Raw genomic sequence first — 10029 nt, forward strand, 5'->3', positions numbered from 1 at the left:
ATCAAAAGTTGAAGGTGTTTAAACTGTGAATATACTTTTGAAGAAGCTGCATATAGATAGTGTCTGTGAATCAATGGTAACATTATTTTAGTGATCCACTATATGACAAAGGTTTGGCACAGTTTAATTTTGAAAATATTCCCCAGGATAATGCGTAATTCTGACTGACTTGGTGCTGGTTGTGCGCTTCTTTCGCTCTAAATGCGTCAACTTGTCAAATGTGATTCACTTCAGCTGTGGACATGTTTCACGCAATTAATAAGTAACGGGCGCAGGTGTGAAGGATCCCTGTGCCCCGGTGATCGGGAAACTTTACCGGAGTGTTTTTGTGATTTTTATCCATTTTTTTTACATCACCGCATCCACTGTGGTGTTATTTCGCGCCTCACTGCGGGTCGTAGTTGTGTATGTTGTGTCACCTAAACTTGTTGTGTGATTTGTGGTTCTTGACGTTTGGTCGTCTTCCACAATGGCCTCAGCCACCTCCACCCCCGTCGCCTCCAGCAGCCGCTCCAGCCGCTCTAGCCGCCGCAGCGCAGCCGCCGGCCTGGCCAGCACCAGCCCGACCTGCCTGTCCCGGATCCAGGAGAAAGATGACCTCCGACACCTCAACGACCGCCTCGCTAACTACATCCAGCGGGTCCAAGAGCTGGAAAGCGAAAGGTCCGTTATGCTGTTTCAGCTGGAGGAGAAGGAGGAATCGAAAAGCCGGGAGATGGGCAATGTGCGGCGGCTGTATGAGGAGGAGCTGGCTGATGTCAGAAAGTCCCTGGATGTTCTGGCCGGAGAGAGGGCCCGTCTGCAGATCGACTATGGGAATCTATGCGAGGAGCAGAAGAAACTTCAAGCCAGGTAGTAGGTACCGCTACTTCCGGCTTTAATACATTTACACATGAGAAGTCTATAAAAGCTTTCTTAACTTCCTTTTAACAAAGTTGACATTTCGGTCAACTGAATCAACTTAGTCATTTATAAATGACATCATGTTTCTCCGTTGAAAAACAAGGCAAAGGGATTTATTATATTAATGTAGTCCAGGCTGTGTCTTTACTTCATATGTGCATTTTATTTTGAAATGAAAAAATTATTAACTTTATTTTTTATTTTTTAATTATTAACATTAACTTATGTCCCTAAACAGCACATCAGCCTCAGATCTTTTCCAAGTGCACATTTAACAGATTGTTTTTGCATGAATAACAACATCAGTCCTGTAGCCTACTTCTGAAGGAGGTGTAGAATTTTACATTTGTGTAGTTGGGCCCGTGACCGCATGTTTTTGTTAATGGAGTCTGGTCTGCCATGGGACGACTTGTGTTTTTTGTTTTGTTCTTGTTTTTTTTTCTGTGGTAGTTCTTATGATGGTCTCTTTTAGGAACCAGAAGAGGGAGAACGATCTGGCCAATGCATTGACTCAGTGGAGGAAAGTGGAGTCAGCTCTGAGCTCCAAGGATGCAGAGTACACCAAGCTGCTGTCTGAGAACAGGAGGCTGCATGATGACTTCGCAGACCTGCAGGGCCAGCTGGAAAACGTATAAATGTTTTGTCATTTTGTGGCCCACACAAAGTATCCCAGACTCAGAAATGATGGGGGGGGATCGGTAAATGATTAGCCTAGGATAACATAACAACTGGAATCAGAAAAGAAAATATAGAGCCTGAGAAAATCAATCTGTCTTCCATTAATAAACAGTATTTTTTACAGTGTGTCCTCTAGGCAAAGCAAACGGTAACATTTGTAACCTGGACAAGCCAGTTTTATTTTATAAGTTATTTCATGTCTGTGCCTGTAAAACATGCTGTTTCTGCATCCTACAACATAGAGTGTCTCTGCAGAGCATGTCTGACAGACAGCAGGACATAAGACTGTCCACTGCTTTGTTGGTGGATATCAAAGATGTTATTTTATGATTTCTCTCTTTTAATCATGTTGTATTGCACAGCGATATGTGTGCAGTGTCTCCCTTCTTGTTACCATGATTGTACTATTTGTATAGAAGGTATGAAGTGTTTAAAAAAACTGCAAGAGCAAGTACAAGTGTGAGCATCAGGTCAAAAGTTTGGGTTAGACACTTTATATTGCTCTGTGGACTACGGTTTTCAAACCTTTGGTTATGTGTTGTCATCAGGTGGAGAATGTACTGGCGGACACCAAGAACCAGCTAAACTCTGAGATGCTGAGGAGGATAGACATGGAGAACCAGGTGCAAACATTGAAAGAGCAGCTGGAGCTCCAGAAGAACATCAGCGAGCAGGTAAAGCACACAAACCTCAGACTATAGGCTACAAATGTCAACATTGGTGATAGTTTCATCTCTTGCACTGGTGTTTTATAGGAGATTTTAGAGATCCGAAGCAGACATGAAAGCCGTCTAGTGGAGGTGGACTCAAGACGGCGGAGAGAGTTTGAGAGTAAACTGGCTGGGACGATGCAGCAGCTTCGCCAGGACCACGAGTTTCAGCTGCAGCAGTACAAAGAAGAAATCGACCGGACCTTTAGCTCTAAGGTTTGAACGTAAATTGAAAGTGGCACCTGTATGAGTGTTCACATTTGTTTGTAAAGTTTTTCTTTTAAAACGATTGTCGCTTTGAATTGATGTGGTCCACAGTTACAGAATGCCCAGCAGGCTGCACTGGAAAAGAACAATGTTGTATCAGCCACAAAAGATGAACTGGAAACCGCCAAGGCCAGAGTGGACACCCTCAACCTGCAGCTGCAGCAGTACCAGAAAGATGTAAGTTCACTTTGTAACACACCATAAACAGCACTGTGACCATTACAGTCATGTTCGAAGTTTAATCATTTAAGTTTTGTTTTTATGTTGGTGTTTCTTTGTTTAAAACTGTAATAAAAGTCATCTGATCATAGTAGGTCACATGTTCAATACTGAGTCCCTTTTTACAGCTTCCATAGGATGTAATTGTGTGAGCTGCAGCAGGTGCTGCTGATGATCAGTCCTTGATGAACTGATCATCAGCAGGTGTACAGACCTCTATAAAAACAGAGGTTTTGACAGTTTGCTGCTCTGGAACATTCAGGTGTGTGTTAACACAATGACAAGAGAGAAAGACATAAAAAATGGTGTTAGAGAAGCAGCTGTTGCTGCACATCAATCTGAAAGACTTATGAAACCATTTCAAACTATTTGGAGTTCAACATTCTACAGTGAGAAAGATTATTCACCATTGGAAACATTCAGGACAGCTGTCAGTCTTCACAGGAGTGGACGTCCCAGCTAATTCAGCCCAAGATCAGAAATACAATCAGAAAAACACAAAAAACTACATGAGCTATAAAACAAAGAGCTACCTGTCAGAGCCTATAGACCTCACTGAGCATGCTCAGTGTTAATGTGACAGCACAACTAGAAGAAGACTGAACAAGTACAGTGTGTTTGTTTGTTACCAGGAGAAAGACTCTTCTGTCTAAAAAGCACATGGAAGCAGGACAAACGTTATGTGATATTGTAGTTCCCTAATAATAGGAGCCACTATGATCAGATGACTGTTTATTATATTTTACCCAAGAAACATATAATTAAGAGGGGGTACACACACACAACATTTTAAACATGACTGTGTGTTGGGGTATGAAAACAATCAAATGTGCAGGTTGATAGGCCAGACTTTGTGTAAGGTGTTTGTGTATCCATGCACTCCTAGCATAGTTTGACACCTACATGTAAGTGGTGTCCACAGCTGTCTCACAGAGGATGTTAATGGGGCCTTTGCAGTGTTAGCAGACAGAGCTAGGTTAGCTGTGCAGTGGGGTCAGATACATATGTAAAAACATTAACAACAGTAGACATGTAAATATGCAGGAATCGGTAGCTTTAAACTTTATAATGTCATTAGTGCTAATGTTTCTCTTTGTATAATTGTCAGAAAATGCTGCTGGAAGGCCGGCTCCAGGAGCTGGAAAGGACTCTGGACCAGGAGCGGGAGCTTTGGCAGCAGAAGCTCCATCAGAAGGAGCAGGAGCTGCTGAACCTGAGAAGCCAGATGTTCAGTCAGCTGGAGGACTACGAGAACCTGCTGGACATTAAGCTAGCTCTGGACATGGAGATCAATGCCTACAGGAAGATGCTGGAGGTTGAGGAACAGAGGTATCTGTTCTCATAAATCTAACGCATGGCTGCAGGTCTTTGGAAGTCCATAGAGTAAGTTAGTTATTCTCTCAGGTTGCAGCTGTCTCCCAGCCCCTCCCAGCATGCCACCATACCTCGTGCACATGAACACAGCAGCTGCAAGCTCAGAGGCAAAAAGCGGAAGTACGAGGAAGCCTCTGGCAGTTCGCAGGCCTACAAAATGTCCAGTGGCTCCACAGAGCGCGGAGCTGTGAGCGTGGCAGAGACCGACATGGATGGCAAATATGTCAGGCTGAAGAACAACTCTGAGACAGTAAGATAGCGGGATGGGGGTGAATGAAGAATTCATTTTGAAGCAAAATACACATTACTGGCTTATATAAAGAGACTGAGGCATGGGTGTTTGTATGGTCCCTCTCCAGGAGCAGCTGCTGGGTGGTTGGAAGGTTAGGTGGATGTACCCTGACTCTGGAGACATTTCCTTCCACATCCCCTCCTCCTGCGTCCTGGCTGGTGGGCAGACACTCACAGTGAGTAGTTAACATCATTAGTGGGAGCCCTGCAGAGATGGTGAAAAGGAATAAAGTGAAGTGTGTGTGCACATCTGTCAGATCTGGGCAGCAGGTGCTGAGGCAGAGGCAGATGTCCAGCCTGGGGACCTGGTTCTTCAGGGTCACAGGAGCTGGGGGCCCATCACTGATGTACGGGTGGTTCTTCTCAATTTGGACCAAGAGGTAAGTGGAACAGCTGCATCCCCCAGAATGCACCAGTGCAGTCAAGCATTTAAACACGCCCTGATTCATTTCCTGTGTGGTGGCCTTTAAAGGCCTTTTGGTCAAGGTGATGAGCTGTGTCACATGGTGCATTCGAGAACCACCAGAAAGTTCAGTTATGATTGTACCTGTGTCACTTCTGTAATTATTGAAGGAAGGATTAATTTGTGCTCTGGGCGTATGTCGGTGTTTGATATACAGTCATGTGATGCTGTTTCAGGAAGTGGCAGAGCGCACGGTGTGCATGCAGGCCAGAGGTGGTGAGGAAACAGAGTTGGAGTTTGAAGAGTTTGTAGCAGGCAGTGACATCCAACGCCACCGGAGACAGGTAAGCACACTTCAAAAAGGGCCAAATCAGTAATTGTTCCATGACCACAGTGAGCATGGATTAAAGTTTTATGTATCTATGACGGATTGTCAGCTGTCGTAAGGCTAAAAATAAGATCAAATTGTGGCAAAAATGTCTTTGTTTGAACTTGGACAAGATAGCTTAGAGCAGTTTTTCCCACCCTTTATCAAGCCATGGCACATATTTTTACAAATAAAATAAAATCCCACAGCACATCTAGGCGTTCATTATTTTTATTTTTATTTTATATATATATATATATATATATGTGTGTGTGTGTGTGTGTGTTTTAACTCCTAAAACTTCCTGAGACCAAACAAAATATTCCTGCTTTAGATAAATGTTGTTGATTCATGTTAATCAGACATTAACTAGTTAGCTAATCGATGCACATTATAAAAACACATATTCATAAAGTAAAGAGTAAACATTGTAGAAATATATGGAGTAGAAAGTACCGATAATCGCTGACAATAAATGTTAACATCAACTTAAAGAAAAGCTGGGAGGAAGCTAGAAGTTGTAGTAGACGGTAATATTTGTTGTTTTCCATATCTGCTGCCTCCCCAGACACCATGGGCATAAGGAGATTTCTCACAGAGAAACAGAAAGTAAGCGTTTACTTCTGTAGGTAAAACAGGTGTTTAACAACCTGTTAAAATCCACCAGAACGCAGGAAATGACATCTACTTCATAAAACTCTTCTGACAACTTGTTCAAACGTTTTGTTATTTATAGCCCATTAACAAGAATGGTACCATAAGTCTTGCAAAGAAATATTGGTTTTATGCACTAGCTTTGAACTAGTATGGATAATGGACAACATGGTGTTTAAATATCGAGGCGTATGCGGCCACAAGCCCAAGTGATAGAAAATTATCAGATTTATTTTCTGCTTTGATCCCTGAGTGAGGTGTGACTGGATGGATTTAACACACAAAGCCTGACACTCCTGTTTCTCTTTGCCTGCTCTGAAGCCAAAAAGAAAGAAGAAGAAATGTTGCTCTGTGTGTTGATGAAGAGCAGACGGCATCCTGTACAGTAGGTGAGGAGGACAGTGACGCCCAGTCAGGCCCTCTGCTTAACTGCATGTCCCTGCTGTGCTTTGCTATGTATATAACAAGATGCTTGGCTTGTTATTAGTGTTGTCATTTGTGGATAACTGGTATCACAAAGCTGCTTAGCAATCCCAAAGGGTCTGTGTGTTGATCTGAAAGAGGCAGTGTTATTTACTAGCTCTGGTAGTGTCCTCCTCCAGCATGCAGCTTGTGATGTAACTTCCTGTTGTAGTCCACGTATGAGAAGTCATAGGATCAGCACTTCCTGAAGTCTGAGAGGCAATCATAAGAAAAGTAGAATCTTCTGTTATACCTATACACTAATCACAAAGAGGGCTGGCTAACATGCTAATCATGCTTCATGGTCCATCTCAGGTCTTTGTTCATAAGTGTGACTAGTACGTTCATGTTCAAATGTCAGTATCCCTTTTTGTAATTCTATGTTTTTATTATGTTTTTACTCAAAAACAAAACTAAACCAACCATATGATCATCGTGGGTCTAACCCTGCATTCACTCCAAGAGCAACTCGAGCTGTACAATCCCTGGAAGTCGTTCACTTTCTATGGGCAAGAGTGACTAAAGCTACAAGACTTGAGCGTCTATAAAAAGTTGAAGACGGTTTACCTTTATGCTATGACATGTTTCAGCTGTAAAACACAGACAACCAATCGGAATGTAGACGTTCTTCACTTGTGTGGCTCGGAGCATGCTACTTTTGGTTTCTGCTGTACTTTAGTTCTTATGAAGATGATGTGTGAGAGGTTGGTCGCTGCCATCGCTGGGCACCCAGCGTTGTATGACAAACAAAAAGGCTCTGTCCTGGGACGAGGTGTCACGGGTTGTTGGTTGGCCTGCTGAGTTAATAATTTGTGAGAATATTTTAAAGTACGAGGCGCGATACTAATCGAGCTCATAGCATGCTAGTTGTTACTGTTGCTACGAGGCACGTCTCTAATACATCGCTTGCATGATCGCAACAAGCCTCTGCTGTGTTTGCATTTATCACAAGCACTAGTCTTCCTTGCAGATTAATTTTTTGTTCCATTGAGATTAAATACCTGTTACTTTTACTAAACGGAACCTGACCCAAAAGAGAGATGATTGTTTTCTGTTGTCTGTTCACTAGTTAAGGTGTGCCACAAAAAGTGAAAGCAAAGTCCTAGCATACGGCTGTCAAGCTGTCTGTGCTAAAAGCATACAGCTCCTTTAATTGGATAAGCAAAATCAAACGTTTGAATTTCTCACATCATGAGGGATTTGAGTGACAAAAGGGAACAGAACTTTAATAGCAGCTGTACTTATGAGCAACAAAAGATTTTACAGCTTTAGTCGCTCTTGATATGAACGCAGGGTAACTATTAGCCACTGTTTGGTGGGGAGCCCAGACCAGACAACTCCACTTTGGTCTCATCTGTCTATAGGACATTGTTCTTTTTAGACAGAGGAGGCTTTGTCCCAGCAGTCTAACCAAAGAAACTGTATTTTTTCAGTCTGTTCTAATTGTGCTGTCAAGGACATTAATGATGGTCTTTCAGATTGATGTGCAGCAACAGCTGCTTCTCTAACACCATTGTTTATGTCTTTCTCTCTTGTCATTGTCACACCTGAATGTTCCAGAGCAGCAAACTGTGTCTGTCTGTACACCTGCTGATGATCAGTTCATCAAGGACAAGTTAAATCCTATGGAATCAGGGGAACGCAGTATTGTTCAGTGTAGTGCTTATTTTTTTAAGCCCCTTCTAACAAAGGTGCTCTTCAGTAAGGAACACAGAAGTTCAGAAAGTCAGTCTTGTTTTAAAAAAAAAAGACTTTATTCTGACAACATAACTAAATACAGTTTTTTTTATTATTATTTTTTTTGTACAAATAAAAGTAGCAGCCTTCCTGGGTGTTGTCATACATGATACATGCCTATTCCTTTTAGTTGACACAAAGTCGTTCCATTCAATGGACAGGTAATGCACAATGTGACCACTAGATGGCTCTAAAAAAAACAACGCATGAAGAAATGAACGAGCCTTATAGTGTTCATATTGTGCTTTTATGAGTAGTAAACAGCCAGTCTGAGCAGAATGAAAGGGAACCATACATTTGTGCACTTTTTTATTTACATATTACCCACGTAGGACCCTGAGTGAGCTCCTGCTGTGTGCCACGCTTTCTCTGCCTGCATGCTCACTGCCAACCACACTGTGTTCCACAGTACATGTAGTTTAAATGTGCTAACATTTCTGTTTCTCCTCAGGATCTCTCTAAAGAAGCCAGCTGTGCTGTCATGTGAGTCCATCTACTGCTGTCTGTCACAACCACCTGGACCATGATAGGACAGTGTTGGACTGAAGAGTCCTCATGTCATTGCTCTAGCTGCACAAATATGTATGTAAACGATGTATTTTAAATGTGTATAATAAATAATAAAAAATAAAGTTTTCTAAACGACACGCTGCTGCAGGGTGCTGGAGGTGACTTGGGTCCATTAATGCTGCAGTCCATGGAAAGTGCAGTAGTAAAATACTACATTAATCTTTTCTGTTCCAATAATTACTGTCCATGTATATGGATAGATGACAGAGGATCTGTGTCTGCCTTGCACACTTGTTTCTGATAAAGATGCTTATAAGAAAACGCAGAGATATGTGTAAGTTCTGTATTTCATTGACTGCTACACCTAAAGGGTAGGAGGTTTTCTTATTCTCTATTTTGGAACATATTAAAACGAACAGGAATAAGTACATTATTCAAAAAAGGTAAAGAAAGTACTGCTTCAACATTTAAACATACACACAAAAATAAGATAAATTAAAGCTGCAAGCAGCGATGATCGGGCCCTCGCACTCCGCGCGACCGCCCCCTCCCTATCACGCCGTCCCTTCCCTCCTCTGCTCCCCCCACGAGCTGCGGCGATTTTGCCAGCGGTGGGAAAAAGCCGGCAGACAGAAGCAGAGATGTGCCAGTGCAACAAATCTCTCAATATATGTAAAAATTGTTAGTGTGCAGTAACCTCCTCTTTACAGTAGGTGGCGCTGTCCACAGATGTCCACACGTGGTCGGGGTCGGGTCTGTATCACATGTAAAAAATTTGAGGATTTTAGGAGCATCCGTGGTGGAGTTATATCAGTTGCAGTACCGTATGTGTCCACTGGGTGGAGCCAGACACCATGAGAATAGTGGAGACCCGTCTGTGCATCAAACCTCAAAAAACATTTGATTCATACATGAAAAATGTCCAGAAGCAGTTACTTCCGGTTTCCTGTAGGTGGCGCTGTGCAGGTGACTCATGAGCAAGCAGACGTGTGGGGGGACGGACCGTTAGGACATGAATAAAATTTGAGGACGCTAGGACGATGCACGGCGAAGTTATAAGCAGTTGATGTTTCATGGCGAATGTTCAACAGTCGCCACCGCCACGGGCAGCATGATACAGAAAACCACACAGGTGTCTCTGTGGGACGTCAAATCTGTGATCCTCATTTCGCTGTGTAATGACAGGGAAGGATTAAACAGAGTGCATGTCAGTGAAGAACATGGCACTTCCTGTCTCCACCACAAGGGAGCGCCATAGATCATGATGACATAGAGACGTTCAGGGAGGGGCTCTGACCACGTGCAGAAAGTTTGAAGCCGTTTGGAGCAAGTATGTAGGAGAGAGAGCTGTTCGTGTATGAATGGCGAAGTGACGCCACAGCGGCCACGCCCTTTAACTTAGAGAAAAGCTTTTGATAACTTTTGATTAGCATGGTCTCTAGGTGACAGCGACC

At 42.9% G+C, this 10029-nt stretch overlaps 1 protein-coding gene across 2 annotated transcripts; it reads left to right on the forward strand.

Annotated features, from left to right (window-relative positions):
• The first annotated feature begins 250 nt into the window (after positions 1–250).
• LOC114433892 (lamin-L(III)-like) lies at positions 251–8654 on the forward strand. 2 transcript variants are annotated; one of them, XM_028402669.1, is made up of 12 exons: positions 251–852; positions 1376–1532; positions 2130–2255; positions 2337–2507; positions 2610–2735; positions 3886–4106; positions 4182–4401; positions 4511–4618; positions 4700–4822; positions 5082–5189; positions 6188–6255; positions 8517–8615. In XM_028402669.1, the coding sequence occupies exons 1-11, from the start codon at positions 470–472 to the stop codon at positions 6224–6226; spliced, it is 1782 nt and encodes a 593-aa protein (XP_028258470.1). In that variant the 5' UTR covers positions 251–469; the 3' UTR covers positions 6227–6255; positions 8517–8615. The 2 variants fall into 2 exon arrangements, with proteins under 2 accessions (XP_028258470.1, XP_028258471.1); XM_028402670.1 differs by lacking the exon at positions 6188–6255 and having other exon boundaries at positions 8517–8654.
• Positions 8655–10029: the final 1375 nt, after the last annotated feature.

The sequence above is a fragment of the Parambassis ranga genome, chromosome 3, assembly GCF_900634625.1.
Source record: "Parambassis ranga chromosome 3, fParRan2.1, whole genome shotgun sequence".
In the NCBI taxonomy this organism is placed as follows: Eukaryota; Metazoa; Chordata; class Actinopteri; family Ambassidae; genus Parambassis; species Parambassis ranga.